The 21,871-nt window shown below is 39.2% G+C and overlaps 4 protein-coding genes and 2 long non-coding RNA genes across 12 annotated transcripts; 4 read left to right on the top strand and 2 right to left on the bottom strand.

The window, feature by feature from the left end:
* The first annotated feature begins 1,219 nt into the window (after nucleotides 1-1,219).
* On the top strand, nucleotides 1,220-4,378 carry LOC124209234 (protein white-like). Of its 2 annotated transcripts, XM_046607147.1 has the most exons (12): nucleotides 1,220-1,326; nucleotides 1,497-1,553; nucleotides 1,625-1,811; nucleotides 1,915-2,153; nucleotides 2,237-2,410; nucleotides 2,483-2,563; nucleotides 2,624-2,861; nucleotides 2,931-3,121; nucleotides 3,219-3,350; nucleotides 3,446-3,674; nucleotides 3,763-4,034; nucleotides 4,109-4,378. In XM_046607147.1, the coding sequence occupies exons 1-12, from the start codon at nucleotides 1,324-1,326 to the stop codon at nucleotides 4,214-4,216; spliced, it is 1,911 nt and encodes a 636-aa protein (XP_046463103.1). In that variant the 5' UTR covers nucleotides 1,220-1,323; the 3' UTR covers nucleotides 4,217-4,378. The 2 variants fall into 2 exon arrangements, with proteins under 2 accessions (XP_046463103.1, XP_046463102.1); XM_046607146.1 differs by having other exon boundaries at nucleotides 2,624-3,121.
* Nucleotides 4,379-5,131: 753 nt separating this feature from the next.
* On the top strand, nucleotides 5,132-8,266 carry LOC124209235 (protein white-like). Its single transcript, XM_046607148.1, has 10 exons — nucleotides 5,132-5,342; nucleotides 5,675-5,792; nucleotides 5,909-6,147; nucleotides 6,232-6,405; nucleotides 6,488-6,568; nucleotides 6,631-7,146; nucleotides 7,218-7,349; nucleotides 7,408-7,636; nucleotides 7,707-7,978; nucleotides 8,072-8,266. The coding sequence occupies exons 1-10, from the start codon at nucleotides 5,334-5,336 to the stop codon at nucleotides 8,189-8,191; spliced, it is 1,890 nt and encodes a 629-aa protein (XP_046463104.1). The 5' UTR covers nucleotides 5,132-5,333; the 3' UTR covers nucleotides 8,192-8,266.
* A 1,865-nt stretch (nucleotides 8,267-10,131) lies between these two features.
* Nucleotides 10,132-12,003, top strand: LOC124209231. Its single transcript, XR_006880841.1, has 6 exons — nucleotides 10,132-10,484; nucleotides 10,543-10,656; nucleotides 10,717-10,803; nucleotides 10,873-11,241; nucleotides 11,329-11,478; nucleotides 11,538-12,003. It is a non-coding gene; the product is annotated as an uncharacterized LOC124209231 (long non-coding RNA).
* Nucleotides 12,004-12,012: 9 nt separating this feature from the next.
* On the bottom strand, nucleotides 12,013-14,521 carry LOC124209230 (importin subunit alpha-8-like). The gene is made up of 6 exons (XM_046607145.1): nucleotides 14,124-14,521; nucleotides 13,952-14,064; nucleotides 13,739-13,889; nucleotides 13,373-13,661; nucleotides 12,620-13,309; nucleotides 12,013-12,547 (listed from the first exon to the last, which is right to left on the bottom strand). Exons 1-6 carry the CDS (start codon nucleotides 14,351-14,353, stop codon nucleotides 12,179-12,181), a joined length of 1,842 nt encoding a protein of 613 aa, XP_046463101.1. The 5' UTR covers nucleotides 14,354-14,521; the 3' UTR covers nucleotides 12,013-12,178.
* Nucleotides 14,504-17,400, top strand: LOC124209232. Of its 6 annotated transcripts, none has more exons than XR_006880846.1 (5): nucleotides 14,504-14,694; nucleotides 15,570-15,745; nucleotides 15,835-16,340; nucleotides 16,400-16,795; nucleotides 16,873-17,400. It is a non-coding gene; the product is annotated as an uncharacterized LOC124209232 (long non-coding RNA). The 6 variants fall into 6 exon arrangements; XR_006880847.1 differs by lacking the exon at nucleotides 14,504-14,694 and having other exon boundaries at nucleotides 15,405-15,745; nucleotides 16,400-16,537; nucleotides 16,651-16,795; XR_006880844.1 differs by lacking the exon at nucleotides 14,504-14,694 and having other exon boundaries at nucleotides 15,407-15,745; nucleotides 15,835-16,007; nucleotides 16,101-16,340.
* A 1,191-nt stretch (nucleotides 17,401-18,591) lies between these two features.
* LOC124209229 (importin subunit alpha-1-like) lies at nucleotides 18,592-21,545 on the bottom strand. Its single transcript, XM_046607144.1, has 9 exons — nucleotides 21,286-21,545; nucleotides 21,091-21,202; nucleotides 20,860-21,024; nucleotides 20,475-20,790; nucleotides 20,154-20,382; nucleotides 20,015-20,082; nucleotides 19,809-19,950; nucleotides 19,446-19,743; nucleotides 18,592-19,386 (listed from the first exon to the last, which is right to left on the bottom strand). The coding sequence occupies exons 3-9, from the start codon at nucleotides 20,971-20,973 to the stop codon at nucleotides 19,042-19,044; spliced, it is 1,512 nt and encodes a 503-aa protein (XP_046463100.1). The 5' UTR covers nucleotides 20,974-21,024; nucleotides 21,091-21,202; nucleotides 21,286-21,545; the 3' UTR covers nucleotides 18,592-19,041.
* Between the last annotated feature and the right edge of the window lie 326 nt (nucleotides 21,546-21,871).

The raw sequence follows: 21,871 nt of genomic DNA, 5'->3' as shown, positions 1-21,871 counted from the left end.
CAAGTGAAACAAATTTTTTAGCAACATCAGGCTCAGGCTCAGGCTCAGGAGTCCTTTCCTATCACATGTATTAGTATTTTTCGTGTTGTATCAGTATAGAATACTCTATTTTACAATAATTATAAGAAGAAACTCAGCCCCATCTAGCAGACAATGTAAAGTAATTGGTACAACTTACCTCAAAAATAAATGGCCAACCTACCCCGTGAGTAATTTTTATCGAATTATTTTAATATAATGAAATGAAAACTAATTACCAGAAATGCAAATACACGAAAAAAGAGCTTAAGGCATAAGCTTTCTTAAAAAACATAATAACATGAATATTTTTTTCATATTCTGTTAGAAAAAAGAAAAATAATTTGCAAGAAAAAGTTACTCGGCAGAAATGAAACATGTTTTTGTATTAAAACTTTTAGGATTATGTGCAGACGGATAAAATTGTGGTGGAGGCAATCTACGAATAGAATGCACACTTTGGCTATTCTGAAAAACGTATAATTTCATATGGCTTAAAATAATAGCCAAACGAGCGTCTTTCCCCGCATGCCAACTAACCCCGGTTTCCCCTATATTTTCCTGCGCCACATAACTTCAGAAATAACTCCCCCTCCTCAAAATCAATTATTTTGTTTGGAAAACAGAATTAGCTCAACAAAAAAGACTATAACGGAAAAGCAGGGTATGCTAGTTAATTATCAACAGTGATTTTCGCTGACGTAATTTTCCCATAAGCGAAGTGTAAAACACGGACGCGTGAATCGAGTGGAGAAAAGGGAGGTGAGAGTACTTTTCCATGTGGATTTTTGACATTCTGCAAGTCAGGTTAATAAAAATTGGTATGCATATTACAAAATGAGTAATAAATAAAGCTCATTTGTCAAAAGCTTAATTTTTTGTATTTTGAAAGAGGCCTAAATTTCATTACAAAAATAATTTGTTTTAATTAAAATTAATGTTACTAAGAACTAAATTTTTGGGGTAGGGTTTTGGGAGTACATTTAAAAAGTGAGTAGAAAAAAGCTCATGAAGAAATTTTTGCAATTTGTTTTTTTTTAACCATACATTTCTTCCTATTCTGACCAGACTACAAGTGAAATTGGTGGCAAAATATTTCACATTACATTATTGCGCTAAAAAAGTCTAGAGCCATGCTGCGTTGCCAGATATATCGGCTAAATAAAACAGATCCCGAAGAGCCCTATAGGGTACAGGTGCAGTTCAGTACAGCTGAGCTCGCACTTCTGCCTTAGTCTTTCATGTGAACACTTGTGAATTCTTAACGAGTTTTTTTTAGTTTCAAATTAAAAATTATCCGTCAAAATGGTAAGTCGCATAAGAATGAACTCAGTATGGCTTAAATGAAAAATGATTTTAGTCTTATAAAATCAGCTTATTGTTATTTAGCATTTTAATTTATTTTAAACATTTTTTAAAACGTATGCTGATCATTTCCTCTCAAAATATTTTGTTTTATTATTATTTGCTCGTAAAAGGATGATATTTGCAATGCAAGATCCTACATCAATCTTGGATTTGACAACGATCTTGTGGTAAAAATGTTTTAAAAAATTTCCATCGTGCATGGTATTAATAAAATGAATGGCATGCATAAAACTATTAGGACAATTTAAAATCAAGCAAACAAGGAGACTTGCTTAAAGGAAACGTAGAAAGGGATACCGAAATTGTTTTTGGCGGATCTCGACCGACTACATACTGTTGGAAAAATGTTGAAGTTCAGTTGGAAGTAAATCAAAGTCATTGTTTCAATGGGATGGCCCGAGTTCAGAAAAAAATTCTCAAAAGTGGTACTATACTTGTTTTATTTTGTACAACCATTAGAAAGTTTATCATAGGCCTATTCTGTAACGCTCATAACTAAACATTCACGCTCTATTTGTCAATAAAAAGTCACAGGATGTCTCAAGCCGGGAGAATTTCTCGCCATCATGGGAGCGAGTGGAGCTGGAAAGACGACTCTTCTCAATTGCCTGACATTTAGAAACGCTAGGAAATTGAAAATCAACGGCGAGAGGTACCTCAATGGAGCGGAAGTTAACACGGACATCCTCGCGCGAATCTCCGGATTCGTACAGCAAGACGATCTGTTTATCCCAACGCTCACTGTCAAGGAACATCTGCAATTCCAGGTTAAGACAACGTTTAATCGAACTCATTGGGACCAGTAGCTATTAAAACCGTGATGGAACTCATGCGGATTTAATTTGATAAGGCCTTGTTGCGGATGGACAAACATTTGAGTTACGAAGAAAGAATGAATCGGGTTGACAATGTGATCCTAGAATTAGGACTCAGTCAGTGCATCAACACCGTCATTGGCCTTCCAGAAAGAGATCTCAAAAGCATTTCTGGAGGCGAAAGGAAGCGACTGGCATTTGCCTCAGAGGTCGAGAGTTAAAGTAAAATTTCTTTATGCAACATCAGTGATGAACTTTAAGAATTAATTTTGCCGGAGTAGGTTTTGACCAATCCGTCGCTGATTTTCTGTGATGAACCTACTTCCGGTCTCGATTCTTTCATGGCCCACAACGTCGTTCAAGTAAGCAATTAAGGATAATTAACAAAACACTTTACGATTTGATCGCATTTTTATTGGCAGATTTTGAAAAACTTTGCACTTTCGGGCAAATCGGTCATCTGTACGATACATCAACCGTCATCCGAAGTTTTTTCGCTTTTTGATCGAATTCTATTAATGGCCGAGGGTAGGACGGCCTTCCTTGGCCCAGCTGGTGATGCCCTGCCCTTTTTCTCCAACCTGGGTTTCCCTTGCCCACCCAATTATAACCCTGCCGACTTTTTCATTCATACTCTGGCCACCCAAGGGATGGAATCGAGTAAGGAAAAGATCAAAATGATTTGCGATGCTTATGACACTTCAGAGTCAAGTCGATATATTTTGGAAGTTTTCAAATCGAATTGTTATGTCGATTCAACCGATGGAGTGAATCGGGAAAATTTGACACTTGGAATCAAAGAAAACAAGTCTCCTTACAAAGCTTCCTGGATGATGCAATTCAGGGCCGTCTTTTGGCGATCAGTCATTTCTCTATTGCGAGAATCAGCTATTATGAGAGTCAAAGCTTTTGAGACTATTGTGAGTAATTTTTTAATGCAGTATAGCCTCCTTAGATAAATTTGATTCTTATTCTAGTTATTTTTTATTTTTTTTCTGGGAACTGGGATAACTCAAGTTTATTACTGCTATCGTAGCTATCATTTTCCAAGGCCAGACCATAGAGTTTGCTAACGTCCGCAACATTCAAGGTGTCCTCTTCATATGTGTTTCCAATACGACGTACCAATATGTTTTTGGAGTCATCACCGTGAGTTTGACATTGGAAAAAATTAAAGTTACCCAATAAGTTGTGTTGCTTATTTTAAATATTCGGGCGTGTTAAATTTTGTTTGTCTCTCTTAGGCAATATCAGGCGAATTGCCAATATTCCTGCGCGAACACCACAATGGAATGTACCGGACGGACGTCTACTTCCTAAGTAAAACCCTGGCTGACTTGCCCGTCTACATTTGTTTCCCGTTTGTCTTCGTTGCCATTACCTATTACGCCATTGGATTGAATCCCTCGCCCGATAGATTCCTTATCGCTTGTGGAATAGTCATCCTCGTCGCCAACGCCGCAACGTCATTTGGTGGGAAATATTGTGCTCCGCAGTCTTAACTGATATATTCAATTACATATTAGTAACGGCGATGGTTTATGTATTTCTTTTTTTTAAGGCTACCTGATTTCTTGTGCAACTGGATCGACTCAATTAGCCATAGATTTGACCAATTCGCTTTTGGTTCCTATACTGCATATGGGAGGATACTTCCTTCGAAGCGGATCGGTGCCCATCTACTTGGAGTGGATGCGCTATTTTTCTTGGTACATGTATGGTCTTGAAGCGCTTTCCATCAACCAGTGGTCTGGTGTCAGCTTCAACGATCCGGCTTGCCCTGACGGGATCTGCACTGGAGCACAAATCCTTCGGAATTTCGATTTTAATCCGGTAATTCTATAAGAGCTGGAAGTATAATAGAGCCAATAATTTATACTAAGTGATTGGCATTGATATTGCTATAGGACTTCTTCTATCGTGATATTTGCGGACTTTGTGGATTGATTGTGGGTTTCCGCATTTTGGGATTTTTCGCTCTACTCGTCAAGATTTCTAGAAGTAAAAACAAATAGAAATCATAGTCTATTTTCAACAATTTGTGCAATATAATTTTCTCTTATTGATTTCATGTCACTTTCCTTTTACTCTATTGCACTTTAAAATAGTTTACCTTTCTTCACTAGTAATTTTTTTTTTAAATACAAGTGTAGTCTAACATCGACTCGATAGCTTTATACTGGACTATTTTTGTGCTATTTATCTAGCTCCCAGAAGTTTGAATAAAGTGAGGGAAGTAATTTATATCATATGAATAGGAAAGCTGTAAAGTTTTCCGATTTTTTTTATCACCAATTGATACCAAACGGACGGATTCAGACACGCTGCTGAAGTAGAGAAAATATAGGGACTCAGCTTGACACACCTTTCACTGACTCAATTGCAATCCGGGAAACCGACATGTTTCACGGCAGCGACGGCACCATTTATTCTGCGCCACCTGTATATGGGGCTCTTCGGGATCTGTTTTATTTAGCCGATTTATCTGGCAACGCAGCATGGCGCCAGTCTTTTTTGAGGGAAGAACGGGGAGAAGAGGGAGAATGGGACGAATGGGGGAGAAGAGGAAACGTGGGTCCCCTTTTTTTTCGTACGCCCTCCTCCCTCCCACTCGTCCCATTCTCCCTCTTCTCCCCGTTCTTCCCTCAAAAAAGACTGGCGCCATGCTGCGTTGCCAGATAAATCGGCTAAATAAAACAGATCCCGAAGAGCCCCATAGGACACCAACTGTTTTAGCTATTGAAAGAATACATTTTCTCTTTGAAATTATTTTTGTTTTGGTTGCTCTACCTAGCTGTATATGGTTGGCGTTCCGCGCGGTAGATCCGTGACACAGTGATTGATAAGCATAAAAAACAGGTGCATTACAGACGCGCACCTTATGGCACATTTGGGTGCCGTCAATAACTTGAATGCGAAAAGACTGAAACATACAAAAGCGACGAGTTTCATACAGCCACCATATGTGTGAATGTGTCTAGCTTTAGCGTCGTTTTTTAGTTGTTCGAGTATGTGCATAGCAACAACACACGCAGACGTTATTACCAAACAGAAGGTATCGACCGTCGACAGCACTTAGTTTGAAGTTAATACAGTTTTAGCAAAAACGGGTGAAAAGGCAATTGGAAAAAGATGGAAATGGTAATTCAGATGCACTTTTAGCCTGTATTGAATAAAGTTAGTCTCTAGCTGTTTAATATGTTGATTCCCATGCAACAGATGTATACAGCGCTTACGAGCGCAATTATAAAAGAAACACGTAAAATATTTCAGTAAAATCAAAATTAAGTATTAATAACGTGGCCTATCGTCCACTAAAAAAAATGTGATTATTAAGTTTTTTGTATCAAGGTTAACTTTATATTGTGCAGTATTGGTGACTATGTATATTATCCTTAAACATCGATCTGAGAAGTGATGGCAAAAAAATTGGTGTAATCAATGACGGTTACAATTACTTCACCTTTCCCTAGACCGCAGCGTTTCAGCCAGTAACATACTCATGGGAAAATATCCAAATAGAGCTGGAAACAAATAATGGTCACTGTTTTAATCGTGTTTCCTCCGTTCAGAAACAAATTCTTGACAAAGGTATGCTGTATTCCACTATATCTTTATAATATAAGTATTTTCATAGCTGTTTAAAGTGTTTATCTTACACGATCTCACATAACCAAATAAACATTATAACTGCATCTATAATATAGTAACGGGATGTGTCCAGCCGGGAGAATTTCTCGCCATCATGGGAGCAAGTGGAGCTGGAAAGACAACACTTCTCAATTGCCTGACATTTAGAAACGCTGGGAAATTGAAAATCCACGGCGAGAGGTACCTCAATGGAGCGAAAGTCAACACGGACATCCTCGCGCGAATCTCCGGATTCGTACAGCAAGACGATCTGTTTATCCCAACGCTCACTGTCAAGGAACATCTGCAATTTCAGGTAAAGACAACGTTTAACCGAACTCATTTGGTACCAGCCACTATCAAAACTGTGATGGAACTCATGCGAATTTAATTTGATAAGGCCTTGTTGCGGATGGACAAACATTTTAGCTATGAAGAAAGAATGAATCGTGTTGAAAATGTGATTCTAGAATTAGGACTCGGAAAGTGCGCCAACACCGTCATTGGCCTTCCGGAAAGAGATCTCAAAAGCATTTCCGGAGGTGAAAGGAAGCGACTGGCATTTGCCTCAGAGGTCAAGAGTTAAATAAAAATGTCTTTATGCAACAGTAAAGTGAACGTTTAAAAATTTTAAAGTTTTTCTTTTGTCAGAATAGGTTTTGACTAACCCGTCCTTGATTTTCTGTGATGAACCCACATCCGGTCTCGATTCTTTCATGGCCCAAAACGTCGTTCAAGTAAGCAATTAAGGATAATTAACATAACAATTTTCGATTAAATCACATTTTTATATTGGCAGATTTTGAAAAATTTTGCGTTCTCGGGCAAATCAGTCATCTGTACGATCCATCAACCGTCGTCCGAAGTTTTTTCGCTTTTTGATCGAATTCTTTTACTGGCTGAGGGTGGTAGGACGGCTTTCTTTGGCCCTGCTGGTGATGCCCTGCCCTTTTTCTCCAACCTGGGGTTTCTTTGCCCACCCAGTTATAACCCTGCCGAATTCTATATTCACACTTTGGCAACGAAACCGAGCAAAGAGGCCGAATCCAAGGAAAGGAGAAATATTATTTGCAATGCTTACGAAGTTTCTGAGGCCAGTCACCGTGTTTTTGAAATTGTTGAAGCCAACAAAATTCCCATCTCTTCTATTAGCACAGGAATAAGGCCATCAGAAAATGAAACGGCAAGGGGGAAAGTTAAAAAATCTCCGTACAAAGCTTCGGTGTTCGACCAGTTCCGGGCCGTCGTATGGCGATCGGTCATTTCCGTTATCCGTGAATCAATGATTCTCAAATTTAAAAGTTTTCAAACTATTGTAAGTATTTTTTGTATTGACTAATAGCACAACATATACGATCTATTCTAAAACTTGACAATTTTTAAAAGTTTGTTGCAGTAATTATTGCACTCCTCTTTCAAGGACAAACCCTACAGTATGAAAACATTAGCAATATTCAAAGTATTCTCTTCATATTCGTCGATATCGTAACCTTTCAAAATGTCTTTGGGGTTGTGACCGTAAGTGATAATTAATAATAACAAAAAAAATTCACGGTATTTCATTTTTTTCTTCTAGACAATATCAAATGAATTGCCAATATTCCTGCGTGAACACCGCAACGGAATGTACCGGACGGATGTCTACTTCCTAAGTAAAACCCTGGCTGATTTGCCCGTCTACATTTTTTTCCCGTTTGTCTTTGTTTCCATCCCTTACTACGCCATTGGATTGAATCCATTCACCGACCGATTTTTTGTGTCGTGTGGAACAGTCATTCTCGTCACCAATGTTGCCACGTCATTCGGTTATATTAATTATTCAGTACGGAGATTGATATACGTAAAAGTATAACTGGGCATTTAAATTCTCTGCAGGCTACCTGATTTCCTGTGCAGCTGGATCGACTCAGATTGCTCTTGACTTAACCACCCCACTTGTAATTCCGTTGCTGTATATTGGAGGATTCTTCCTCCGCAACGGCTCCGTCCCCGTGTACTTGGAGTGGATGCGATATCTTTCATGGTTCATGTACGGCAATGAAGCGCTTTCAATCAACCAATGGGCTGGCGTCAGCTTCAATGACACGGCCTGTCCTAACGGGATCTGTACTGGAGCACAAATCCTACAAAACTACGATTTTAATCCGGTACTACTAATATGAACGGGGCTGCGTTACCGATCAATTCTTTCCAATAACTAGATTTCATTCAAATTACGATTTCATCACATTTCCATCTAGGAGTTTTTCCATCGTGACATTGGCGGACTATGCGGACTGATTGTCGGTTTCCGCCTTTTAGCTTTTCTCGCACTGCTCTCAAAGACTTACGAATTTAAAATATTTAGAGTTTATTCATAAATTTTCATTAAATCTTTCCAGTTGTTGCTTGTTGAAATGTCTGGAATTAATAATTCAATTAATAATTTTAAATAATTTCTTAGTTCATTGAATTTGTTTATATGATTCCTTCGGAATTGAAAAAAAGTTATAAAATCAGCTATAGGATTAGAACACATCATCACGTACAGGACTATCTGTTAATGCGGTTAGCGGGTTACGTGCGGGTTAGGTGCGTCGGATAAGGCGTTGATTGATGGTCAGGACATCTTCAGATCCAAGGACATCTTCAGATCCAAGTTCGACTCCTCAGACGAATAAAACCTAGGACGATTAGCAAACCAGAAGGAACTTGGCCATGTCTCCTGAACATGGGGACAGTCATATGTGGAGAACTGATAAAAATAACATTATTGAGTTCGACTCTAGTACCATCCCAGTATGACTTGTAGGTATGATTGTCTTGCGCTAATCGCTTCGGTCCACAGACCAAAAAATGGAGCATGGGCTTGGCCACCGGGGGCAGTTCCGGCGCCAATCGAGGGGTTATTCATATTTTACAATTTTGCGGGAATCAAAATTTTCAATGAAATGCCGCCGGCAATTATATTAACGAAAACCGACGAAAACGAAAATCTATTTCGAGTGATTTCTTTTATTTTGTTACCCTGCGATGATAATCGATGACGAATCCCACTGTAGTGTAACAAAAGCAATTGTTAAAGACCCCCACTATTTCGACTGGGCTCAGCATGGAGAGAGAAGGGGTTGGCCCTTTTAGCCTCCCACCGATGCTGCTCTGCTGTATAACAAGTGTCTCATCATCAACATCCAGGTCCTCCTTGTGGAACATAGTCCTCCACATGTTGACCGCCTCGTCCAGTCTGGAAGTGCCGCCAGTATAGTCCAGTTCCAGTCGTCGCGAAAAATAATTTTCAATTAAACCGACAGAGATTCATCTGTTCCAGCTGTAGCCGTTCGGCATGGCGGCCGGCAATAACCACCAGCAGCAGCATCGGATTCATTCCGGGCCCGGTATCACTGGACCTCGTCCAGCAGCTCAAGTGGAGACCATCAACAATCGTCAGCCACCTGGGCCGCTCTAAGCACTGCCACATTTGCATTTACTGCGGCAAAATCTATTCTCGCAAGTACGGCCTCACGATCCACATCCGGACACACACAGGCCATGCACAAGCCGCTCAAGTGCCCAGTATGTTCCAGGTCGTTCGGAAACCCAAGTAATCTCAACAAATACATCCGGCTGCACGCCGAACACCACGACCAGGTGGGGATAACGGAAGACAAAACAATGTCCTACAAGCGAGTTGAATTATTATTTTTCGCGCAAGATTTTTTGGCTAAAATTGTTGGATGTCCATCAGGTGCGAATTATGCGGAAAGGTGCTGGTCCAAAGACGTGATTTAGATCGTAACATTCAGTCGAAACATTCGTCCGGGGACTCGTCAAGCGTTCGTCATCAGCATCAGCCGAATTCGGCATATTCGATCGACTGTCCGTGTCCGTGTCCGTATCCGTCCCCGTCGGTCCCGTTGAGTTCGACCCACAGCAGCGTCAGCAACAATAACGGTGGCCGGGAAGATGTCGTAGATGAAGATCAGTTATATGTAGTTAACATCTGTTACACAAAAATTTTTCATTGCGTGTTTAAAAACTTTGCTTTGTATAAAAATTTATCAATAAAAAAATGCAAAATCAAAATACTCGAAAATATTCGAATGGTTTCCGAGATCCTTAATATTAATATGGCTGGAAGCCTGTGGAAGCTTAAAATTATAAAATACGATATGCAAATTACCGGAATTATCGAATTATTCCTGATATTTTTGATTAAAGAAATTCGCAAATTCCACAGAAAATTGTGTTTATGGATTTTGGAAGAATTACAATTTAGTATTGGGACATTTGGCAACGCCTAATTTTCTATTTTCAGAAAGCATCAAACTGTCAAACTTGCATGAAACTGCTCAAACACAAACAGTGTTTTTTTTTTGGTAACAGTGATAGATGTGTGTTTTCTTCTAATTCAAAATAAAATGACTGAAAAATAAGTCATAAGGAATACTCGAATTCTTGACTGAGGAAAAAGATGATATTCAGCATCAGCAATCAGCATTTCGAAAAATATGAAATAAGATGTTTTCGATTCTATAAATACTTTCTTTTTTATTTAAAAATTTCAAGGTTATGTCTTATGGCTACGAAGGTACGACAACGCTTAAGCCTATGGCGGTCGAGACTTGGCCTACCACCAAATGTCAGAATTTGGTGACCGAATTTAATCATCAATATGTGAGACATAGCCATTGTTAATTTATGGTACTTCCATCTAATTCTTCTGTTTGCCAAGGACGACTAAATTTATGGACACCATGAACTAACAGGAAATAACCTTGCTGGAATGGATTTGGAGGAACAGATTGAATTAGTTTTCAATAACAATGATGTATCAATCAATGGAATAGTAAGCCACTAAAAGTGATTGAATTATGCACTAATTTAAAGATATTATCTGTATTTTCAGAAACTTTCACTTATGAAGCTGCAGGCTTAGCGGCTTAGCTGCAGCAACTAATAAGGGAAGTAGGAAACTGGGAAACTGAATACTGTGGTACAACTAACTGTTTATAATAATAGTTCTTGAATCTAAAATTGTGCTCCACTCTCTCTTGTCTAATAGAGTTTACCAGTTACCTCCCACAAACTTCCATCGGCTGAAACTATTGTGAAACCACAGCTGAAGTTCAAAAACAGAATAAGTAATTATCTTGGGATATTTGTTCTCAAAATAAAAAATTTACCTCATTCCTTGAAACCATTGGCAATATTATTTCTGGAGTTGGACGAATTGGGAGATGACAATGAGTTGGACCACCCTTACAAATTTGAGTTAGAATCTTTACACCAGATCCAAAGTTCTTGACTGCACTTGATTTATTGCCTTCATTTCCAAATCTAGAAACCTCTTTATTGATGAGAGACACTGAAGATGGTTTAAAGTCTTTTTGAAGTTTTCCTTGCTGAATCTGTGATAGCTGTTGATCTTGAGGTTATTAATTTTGAACAGTTGAATTTCTAAAAGTCTGTAGTTTGCAGGACTTCCACTGTTTTTTTTTGTTTTTTTATTTGTTTCCAGGCCCATTTATACAGATCCTTTCAAGGCACAACATGTTTGATGCAAATTTCAACTACCAAAACTGACTTCATCATTGATACTTCAAAACTATGGGAATGGGATCAACTACAGCTTTTGAAAGAAGTTTTCTGCAATCCAATGATTGTCAAGGTACAATTAGAACACCTGAACTAAGGAGAAAATAAATTAATCTTGTGGATTTCCCATAGAATTTTCATGGAGCTAATATGGAAATTCAGTGGCTTCAGCGTGATTTCGGTATTTACGTGGTCAATCTGTTCGACACCTACCTCGCTGCAAAACGACTCGGCTTTGCTAAACTTTCATTGTCCTTCCTCCTCATCTGCCAAGTTAACGCTGACAAACGATAGCCGACTGGCGTATTCGTCCCTTGACCGAACAGATGGCCCACTAGGCCACTATGCTCGGCAAGACACTCTTGGTTATGAAATGATGAAAATGGATTTGAAGAAGGTCCAACGGAAAAACCATTACAACCATAACTAATGTCTACAGGAAAAAATTTGCTGACAGAAGTTTGGCAAATGAGCCGACTGGTTTGCTTCAAGCGCTACCGAATTCCCCAAGTCACCACAACAGATTAAGAACCATCGACAATCATTCAGTACTCTCTTTTAAATAACTAACTTTCTGAAAAATTCAAGCTTACAAAATACAAAGATCTATGGCATGGAATGCGTTTTATTGTCCCATCCTCCGCCCACACATGCACCACTGTCTGATATGAATTTAGAAAAAAAAATTGTCTAAAATTTTCAAAAACACAAAAATACGTTGTCGAAATTTAAAGGGGAAACGAAGGGAACACGGAGAAAAATAAAGAGTTAATTTAAAAATGTGAATTTTTCATCAGATTGACTAGAAGCTCATTTGCACCAGAAGCCAAAACTAAACCCTGGATAGTTTCGCTGCTGCGAACGAAATTTTGAATAATTTCATGGAGCGGAGTGAGGATTTCCACCTCTTTTCGGTTCAATAAGGCAACGAGTCGTGGGAGGACCCCAGCGTCCACAACAGACTGAATTTCTTGAGGTTCTTTGAGGTAGGTGAACGTAGTGCAGATGTTTAACAGTATCTCTTGGTCGTTGCAGTCTAGAAGGAGAGCCAGAGTTGGAAAAATCTGCTGGACAGCGGTGAGCTTGAAATCCTTCCGGCACAGGCAGGAGATGGTCCAGGTTGTATTCCTCATCAATTCAACCTGCAGCATATTAAAATAGGATTTATTAAATGTACGTAAAACTTAACGACTACAAGAAAAAAAAATACATACCGATGAATCATCTTTCATGTAGTTTATCAGCGGCTTCACAATGCCGTGCTCCATAAAGCGTTCCCGGCGATCTGGTCCGTTGCCAGCAAGTTTGCATAGATTGAGAATAGCATGTTTGTTAACTTTTGGGTAAGGCGAAGCCATACCCATTATGATGTTCGTGATAGCCCAAGCTACTTGCTTTTGGACCTTTAAGTTGCCGTCCTCAAAAACATCCAGTAATGGGCAAATGACGTTGTTTGAAATGAGAGTTTGGATCTGGACGGTGTTGCCAGCAGCAATATTCGACAAGATCCGCGCAGCATCTTGTACAATACTCAAGTTGCAATGAGCAAGCAGCTTGACCAGCAACGGACAGGCACCAGCAGCCAGGACAGAATTCGTTTGAGTAACGCTACCAAACACGATGTTACCAACAATCCTTAAAACAGGTATGACAACTGTTTCTTCAACGGAATCCATTAATAGAATGAGACGACCGACAATCCCAGCGTCCATGACTTCTTGTATACAATCTCTATGGCCATCAGTGAGTCGTGAAAGGGCCCAGCAAGTCTCCGACAAAATGTGGGTGTCCTCTTCGTTCAGAAGTTGAAAAATAGCAGGAAGAATTTGTCCGACCGCAACGATATTGGTAAGGTTGCGACTTAGGCTGCAGCACAGCTTAGCAATATAACGCAAACACAGAGTCTAAAAATAAAAAAATAGGTAAAAAATGTAGAAGAGACTCAACCACTAACTGAACAGAATTACCGAAGAGCCATTTCTGAGCAAGTTAAGCAATGAATTTATTATGCCCTGGCCAATTACGACATCCCTTGACTCCGCCCCTTCTTCGGCAATATTTGTCAATGCAAGCAAAGCAGGCTCTATTAAATGGTAATTTCTTGTCACACGGATATAACCATTCTGATAATTCTTCTCAAACAACACTGCAATTAGTGCTGCTACAGCTCCAGCACTGACGACAGCTTCAGTGTGTGAAGGTGTGGATGATATCAAGTTGTGAAGAGCCCAGGCTGATTCAGATTGAAGATCAATGCTAAGAACCAAAAACATGATTAGAAATCGCTTTCGGGGGGGGGGGGGGGGAGGTGTACAGTCAATCACTTATCATACCTGCCAAAACGACCAAGAAATGTTACTAGTTTAGAAACAACTCCAGCCTCTAACAGATTAGTAATTTGAGCAGGATTACATGTATTGCCAAAGACTTTACGTGCAGCATGGGTAGCAATGCATTCTCTTCTTTTATCACGACTGCTGATGCCTTTTCAAAAGGAAATTTTCATAAAAAAGTTGGCTTTAGCATAAGAAACTTCATGAAAATACCATTAACAATGTCTGTGATCCCCATGTTTAATGCAGCCATTTCATTCTGTTTTTGAGGGCTGCTGTGAGGTTCATCAAGACATTCAAGTGATTCACAATGAAAATACCGTGCCCTAAAGTTACTATTATTTTAGCATAATTTAATAATAAATGGAAACAAAATATTGCATACCGTCTTCTTTTAAGAGCCGCAAGGTTTGCCCGAATTTTCAGTTGATTTTTGGGAAACGGACAATTTTTGATATGATGGGGTCCATTGCAATTGATGCAGGATATAGAGCTCAAATCGACTTGGGCCTTCAATTCCTCACCAAGAACTCCGCTACCGAATTCATGATAACGAATCTTTTTATTGGGCTGTCGTACAGTTTCTTTACTCTTTTTGTCGATGAAAAAAAACATTTTAAATTTGGGTGAAAACGTTCGCGCTTAAAATCATAAGCAACCACAACAGCCTAGAGCGAGGAGGCAACTAAAGTTAGAGGTAGGCAGGGAGCTAATAACATCAGCTGATGATTCAGCAGTTTTGGCCAAATGGGCAATGGAGTCTGCTAGTGTCGTCTGTGGTGGTGGTGTCATGGTGGTGTCAGTTTTAAATTTTTTATTATATTTGATTAAAATCCAATATTAGCTTTACATATGCCATATTTCTCTGATTCTATGTCAAAATGTAGTTTGCGAAATTTTGTATAGCACAATACTTGAAGTTTAATTGCAGAAATCCGACTAGGAGGTTTAAAGATGTTAACGAGATTTTTATGGACGTTTCCCAGATAGGAATTATTGTCCCAAGGCGGGACCAAAGCCGTGCGGATGGTGCGGGGGGCACAGGGGAATCTCTAAGAGGTCCCATTGCGAGCCCTTATTTGAACACGTTACTCATTTTCATCTTGTCGGATACGTCATTTTTTACTCCCTCTCGTAGAAGTCTCTGATGCGTCCCGTTTTTATTTTTTGGCTCCTTCTCGACACTTAGAAAATTTCGGAGAAACTGTCTTTGTCTTTTCGCGGCAAAGTTTGATTCTAAAATTCTATTATTAGCTTTATCTTCAAAACTCAGATATGATTTCGTGGTCCATCTGTATAGTACTGGCTTCTCACCACGACGATCCGGGTTCGATCCCCGGGTTAGGTTCCATATTTCTTCAACTATGATGGTTATATGCAGTCGAATTATGATGTGTGCCTCGTAACCCTTTGCATGCTCTGACAAATAAACTTTGTCCCGATACCCGGATCACCGTTCGTGAAAAATGTCGGCACAGCAAACACTCATATGAAAAAGAAGAGTAAAGAAAAAAGGAACGAAATTCAGAGTCCAGAAAAAGATTTATTATTAATGACTTCTTGAGATCCTTTTTCCGTCCCAAGTACGTCTAAAGTCCATCCAATGGGACGGGATAAGGACCGCTATGAGATCTCGGCGAAGCGGACATTGGCCATACGTAAAAGACGTCCTAGGAATGTAAACTTGGGAATCTGCTATGTGCCAAGTACATCCCAGACGTCTCAAAGTGACGTGTTTTGGGCGTCTATGGGACTGCAGTGTGCTATCTGGGTTTTTATGCTTAAACCTGCTAATTAAAGCTTTGTTTATGAACATATCTTTTGGATTTAGGTTAACAGTGATGATAAAATGAAGGAAATAGTTGCACATGTGCTGTACATAATAAAAGTTGTAAGCAGAGCGATAACATAATTCACACATTGACATGCATTCAGTCAAGACCAACAAATGCTTCAGTAAGAAATAGGACAGCAGTATTAGAGGTAGGCTTCCCTTCAATTTTTAATGTGAGTATTCGCTATGCTAAAATTCTGAAATACTAAATTGGGCTGTAATTATGATAGAAGCTTATGGAACAATTTTATAATATTATTAGGAGCAAATGTTGGTCATGCTTCGCACACCAATCCGACCATGTGGTCCGCTTAAAAGATCTTTTGGCCAAAATAATTGAAGCCGCTGGAAATATTTTTGCTCCTTGAAGGAGCTTGAACAATTCACAGATGAGATCCAAATCCTGTTGCAATGGCTTAACGATATATATTGACGGTACTCTGTCCATGTAAAAGCTGATGATTGGTCATCAGCTTTTTGTTGTTGTTTTTTTTGTTTTTCTTTTTTGTTTTTCTTTTTTTTTCAAAGGGAGGCGATTCTCAGCCTGGACAAGAAGCGGACCCCCTCAAAGTACTATACAGCGAGAAGCAGGACGTGATTTTTATTATGAACCCTTTCATTAGTGATCACCAAGAGCATGTTCTATCAAGAGCTGCCAAACGAAAAAGGTCATTGGACCACAGCATTTGCGGTAACAGGAGGCTGAAAATGGTTTCGTCTACATTATATTATACCCACCTTGCCTAAATTGGATTGGATTGTAAGTTGGTAATAAATGCTTTTTTTTATAGGATTCCGCTATGCTGTACTTACACTCACTTTGATAGGTTTCGTTAAAAATGCTGTACTGACTTCCACCTCAAGAAGCAAATTCACGTGAGTCAGAACATGAGTTTTGCCACCATCATTAATCAAGAGCTGGGATGCAAGTTTGGATGGGATGCACCACCCGGTGGTGGTGATATGTTGGTCTACTTCACAAATTTATTTCATTGTTATCAGAACTATTTATTTTTACGTATTTTTAAGAAATTCGAAATTGTAGACTGAATGTGTTTGATTTTTGTATCTTTCACAGGTTGTGAGAATAACATCATGCAACAAAAGCTCCCGTAAGAATCCCAGCATGAGGACTTGAGGAGTCTTCATTAAGGTGTGGAAGCTGGGCTTCTATGATCCACGACGACCGAGTACCGTAGCCCATCACACACATAACAAGAAAAGTAAAAACAACTAATGTTAATGGTGTTCATTTATGAATACAAAATAACTTTATTTATCTTAAACCTAACTCCGACAGGAATGACAAACGACGACGATGCCCGCAGTGCCGCAAAATTATGAAAAGAGAAACAAAGCACTTGTTAGTTATGCCGAATTTGAATTGATACAAATTATTAGTTAGGGAAAAGGGAAACTGCTATCTAACTACTCCCAATACTTTTATCAAAAATTAATTTTTATTTTTTACAGAGTCTTAATTAATTGGAATTAATTCTTGTTCCTGTTAAACCTAAACTACGTAATCTCATTAGCGTAAACGCCTGGCGACCACCACGCCGCCTTTTGGGTGTCCACAATATGTGTATACGTCTGTCACGCTATTAAGGAAATCATAGAAAAACAGAAGGAATCAAAATGGACATACCTGAAGTCAGATGAATAGGCGTCGTCCTCGTGGTTTGCGTCGTCTTTTTCTCTCCCAAGTTGTTTTGGGAGAGTCGTGCCTTTCGGTTCGGGAATGTAGAATAGAATGGCTCATAACTTTATTGCTTTTACTACTACAATATGTATTTACCTAACAATTAAAACAATACTTTCCGCTCTCTCTTACGCTAATTACAATCATATAATATTTTTTAAAAAATCTAAGCTTTGTTAGAAGCGTGCCTTTACGTAAGTGTCAATCTCTTCAAGAAATTCTCTTGTCACTTGCTTAGCTCTAAAGAAGCTTAAAGATAAGCTTTAGATAAGCTTAAGAACTATTCTTTATTCTTAGCGAAAGAATAGGTAGCTAAATTCTTTCCAAAATTTAGTCACATTAGTTTAGATGAAAAGAATTTGGGAATTGAAAATAACTGTCGAAATCCAGTGTTTAGATTTAATTCCTTTTTCACTCACACTACACACACCAGGGAATATCTATAAATGCACCAATCAACAAAAAAAAGTAAAAAACAGCTATAGTAGTACTTTTCAATTTTTAAATAATAATTACAAAAAAATCCTTTAGAAATATTCGCTTAAAGGATAATATGTTAGATATTTAATAGACGTTTAAAAAAAATGAGTAATGGAGGGGACAAGGTAGGTATAACGGATAAGGCGTCGCTTGATGCTCAATACATCTTGAGACACGAGTTCGACTCCCCAGGTGGATAGAATCACCCTCTCCGATTGCCGTCAGATGGCGTTTGCCCGCACATCCAGTGGTGAGAAATAGCTTCAATGAACCACCATGGGCAACCAACGTGTGTCATTATGCTATGTTTGCATGATTAGAGAAAAAAATAGATTAGCAAACCATTAAGGTGCCTATGGCCATGGATCATGCACATGGGGACATGTATATACGTACTACTGTGTTATTAGAGCACATCAGTAGAGTCGTAATCATGTCTTGCGCTAATCGAGGCACTAACTTCCCGCCTCGGTCTACGGACCACAAAGGGAGTTCACATTTTTTTGCTCAAGATTTGTGAAAAAGAACGGGCCAGTTGGTAGGGTGATGAGCGAGGTAATGAGATTGGAACCTTGCGTGCAACTGCTCACCAGCTCCTATTTAGCATTTCGGAACTTTAGCGTAGCAATTAATATCAGATTAAATGAAAACACAGCCTAATACCTAAAAAAAAAACTTACAGACTTTACAGTCAGATAAGTTTGTTCATGAATCGACCCAAAAAAATTATGTTTTCTTCCACGATGAGAGAACTGCAACTTGTCCTTTACATTGAAGATGACAATAAGAAGTAAAACATCAGCTGGATCGAAAGAATCAATTTTTTCTGGATCAAGGTTGCAGTTTTCGCCGTTTTTATTAACAGCAACCATGGTACAGCTCAACAGAACATATAAAAAGTGAGAAACGCCAATAAGAATTTAATTGTTTGTTGGTACCTAGAAAGAAAAGAACGAGGGATGTTAACGTTAAGTAAAAGAAATATTGACTGTTATAACATGAAGACTGAAAGATTTTGCAAATGCGATAGAGCTGCTGAAAGCAGCAGCAACATGGTACAGCTCAACAGAACATAAGGTGAGAAATGCCAAGATAAGAATTTAATTTTTTTTTTACAGAAAGAAAGAACGAGGGATGTTAACGTTAAGTAAAAGAAGAAATGACAGACAGTTATAAAATGAAGAATAAGTCGAGAGATTTTGCAAATGGGCAAACAGCAGTTTTCGACACGGTCCCCGTCGACTCTTTCATCGTTTTTAGTACAATCTTTAACTTGGCCGACAAAGATTAAATTGCACCAGCAGCGGAAACACAACCAATTTCATCAAGTTCGTTGCCTGCTGCAATGTTGCGAATGGCTTTTAGAACTGGAGTTACTACGGCGCCCTCATTATGATTCAATAAAGAGATGAGGCGAGGGACGAGTCCCGCTTCGACTATTTCTTGAATGATTTCGTTTGGACCATCAGTGAGGAACGCTAGAGCCCAGCAAGAATAATGTAGAGTTTCTGGGTCGTCGTGAGAAATTAAGATACCCAAAGCGGGGAGAAGCTTCCGAACAGCAGGAACACTGAGATGAGGCTTACGGCACAAATTGGACAAGGTCCATGCGGAAACGGAAGACAACGTAGACTACGAACGAAATATTTCATGCATGAGATTGAATTTTTAAAGTTAGGAAGTAATATTACCCATGTATCATGCTCGATCAAGGAAACTAGAGGCTTCGTAATGCCTTGTTCGATAACATAATCTCGTAGATCTGGACCGTCACCGGCAATACTACCGAGAGCCCACATAGCTGGTTCGACCAAATCCGATTTGAGCGTCAAAGTTGTAAAATCATTTGAGAAGATGTTGTCAGAAAATGATCCTAACAAGGAAATGAATTTATCTGTAGCCCCAGTCCTAACAACAGCTTTGGTCTGCTCAGATGGGCCTGAGACAATGATTGCTAGGGACCATGCTGCTTCCAATTGCAGCTCAGGTCTAAAAAAAGAAAATGATTGGAGTTGGGAACTTTTTTTTAAAACTGATTTTAAACAGTAACATACGCGCTGTCACGGTTGAGGAATTGTACTAGCTTCGGAATACGAAGCAAAATGTTCAGCGGTGGACACTCAGATTCCATGCAGAGGTTTTCACGTGCAGCACGAGTAGCAATCATCTCCTGATATTCATCACCGCTGTCAATGCCTTTCACCAAAGAAGAAATGTTTATAGCAAATATGCTGCATAAAAGGAAGCGACATTTACGTACCACAGACAATTTCTTCAATACTCATGCTGGCTGACGGCGAATTTGTCGATTCCACGCAATAATGATCCCTAGATAAAAGATTGTTTTAGCCTACTCTAGCACTTTCTTATTTCAACTGATCATTAATTATTCTGCTTACATAGTGGTGGGTTGGATTGTTTTTCGAAATAAGGCATCAACGTTTCGTCGAATCACGCGCTCAACTTTTTCTTCCGGGCAACAGCTCAGTGAGTGACAACCACAACAATTGAAACAAACAGGACCGTTGTAACTCTCTGAACCCAAAATACCATATTGTTGGAGCTCGTACAAAACACGACCTAAACCCAAGCGTGGACGCTCGGTGGATGGAGTCTCATGACTCTCATCTGTGTAGTATGAAAATAAAAAAATTAACCTGTTCATCGATTTTGTAACTAATCGAAACTTGTTACTGAAATGTAAAATATCAACTTCATACCAAGATGCGATTGACTCGGAATATTGCTGCCTACTGTTCCTCTACAGGGTGTTTCAAATGCATCCGGTTGGCCTGATAAGTGCGGATTCATAACATCGATGAAATGGGAACAACCAGCTTGCTGATCCATAGCAGATTCTAATCCTCGAGCGGCAGTTGCGGCCCCAAGTCCAGGCAAAGCGGATTGATCCTCTAGATAAGCAGTCATGGTGACATTGGAAACAGCACCAGCCAATTGAGTGACTTGACCCATGGGAATATGAGCAGGAGTATCGGATGGAGGCACTATGGGCCCAGCTGGCATTGGTTTTTCAATCTTTTGGATATTTAAGCATAACTCAAAGTTGGTGGGACAAACAGTGAATAAATGTTGAATATTTCTTACCCCGTTTGAATGATTCAACAACCAGAGGAGAAGGGCTTCCTCATCGAAAGATTCCACTTCTGATGGCTGTTTGTTTTCAATGGTGTCTGAGGAATGCTGGAACTGATGAGACATTGTTACAATATGAGGGAGACGTTGAGTTGAGGGTTGAGTAGAGACAGTAAACTGTAAATTGAATTTAGTAATTGTTGTTTTTCATTGATAAACTTAACAAATTAATAAGGTTCTCACATCTCAGTGTTGTTTGCACTCACAGATGCAATCGTTTCACTAGCAGCTATGACTTTTGAATAATTCTCGACTGAGCTGTTGCCTCTGGGTCACTCACTTTGATAGACTGGCTCTGGAGAGAAAAAATAACTCAATTCAAACTTATCCCTTAAACTGTAATTAACAGTATAGATTAATGACCTCTGTTTTACTTACTACTGATCCATTTTTGACGTCATACGGATTACATACACCCTCGAACTGTGGAGGCTCCTTTAGAGTTTGTGTTCATGTAAGTTTTTAGCCTTATCACTATACATCACTTCGAACTTTCAGATACTGGAAATCACGACTGAATAAAATCAGAATCAAACATGAAAAGATAAACATTAGCACGTGACGTAGGGCCTTTGTCAGCTACAACAATTCTTGTTCACGCGGCACGCCACTCGGCAGAGACTAAAAAACAAAGGAAGGAGAATATCTTCCCCATGCCCAGATCTTCCCCCCCCCTCCCCTTTCCCGTACTTCTTGAGATTGCCGATGAGGGCAGGTCGTACGTTGGGGAACAATTACTATTAATTACTTCTAGATATTTAACTAAAAACAAAAATTTATAATAAATTTAAAAAAAAGGGTTGTCCACCAGAACATCTTAGGAACCGAGTTCGATTCCCCAGCCTAATGAATTTACCAACACCGATTACCGGCAGATGGCGACACTCTAAATATTGAGATATTCCAATGAGTATTTGTATGATTCATTGTATATCTGTATGTTGTTACGCGATACTGTGGCATG

The sequence above is a fragment of the Daphnia pulex genome, chromosome 12 (genome assembly GCF_021134715.1).
Source record: "Daphnia pulex isolate KAP4 chromosome 12, ASM2113471v1".
NCBI lineage: Eukaryota > Metazoa > Arthropoda > Branchiopoda > Diplostraca > Daphniidae > Daphnia > Daphnia pulex.
Note: the sequence above shows the minus strand (reverse complement) of the source record. Positions and strands in the feature narration are given on the sequence as shown.

Excerpts from the sequence above, each read along its gene's own strand:
- LOC124209229 (XM_046607144.1), bottom strand. The coding sequence starts at position 20,973 with ATGTCTCATCAGTTCCAGCATTCCTCAGACACCATTGAAAACAAACAG. Across the intron at positions 19,744-19,808 it reads TTCCTCAACCGTGACAGCGC|ACCTGAGCTGCAATTGGAAG; the intron begins GTATGTTACTGT and ends TTCTTTTTTTAG. Across the intron at positions 19,387-19,445 it reads TGATCGAGCATGATACATGG|TCTACGTTGTCTTCCGTTTC; the intron begins GTAATATTACTT and ends TTTCGTTCGTAG.
- LOC124209234 (XM_046607146.1), top strand. Across the intron at positions 2,564-2,623 it reads TGGCCCACAACGTCGTTCAA|ATTTTGAAAAACTTTGCACT; the intron begins GTAAGCAATTAA and ends TTTTATTGGCAG. Across the intron at positions 4,035-4,108 it reads GGAATTTCGATTTTAATCCG|GACTTCTTCTATCGTGATAT; the intron begins GTAATTCTATAA and ends ATATTGCTATAG.
- LOC124209230 (XM_046607145.1), bottom strand. The coding sequence starts at position 14,353 with ATGTTTTTTTTCATCGACAAAAAGAGTAAAGAAACTGTACGACAGCCC. Across the intron at positions 13,662-13,738 it reads TTTCTTGGTCGTTTTGGCAG|CATTGATCTTCAATCTGAAT; the intron begins GTATGATAAGTG and ends TTTGGTTCTTAG. Across the intron at positions 13,310-13,372 it reads TGCTCAGAAATGGCTCTTCG|ACTCTGTGTTTGCGTTATAT; the intron begins GTAATTCTGTTC and ends TTTTATTTTTAG.
- LOC124209235 (XM_046607148.1), top strand. Across the intron at positions 5,793-5,908 it reads GAAACAAATTCTTGACAAAG|TAACGGGATGTGTCCAGCCG; the intron begins GTATGCTGTATT and ends TCTATAATATAG. Across the intron at positions 6,569-6,630 it reads TGGCCCAAAACGTCGTTCAA|ATTTTGAAAAATTTTGCGTT; the intron begins GTAAGCAATTAA and ends TTATATTGGCAG.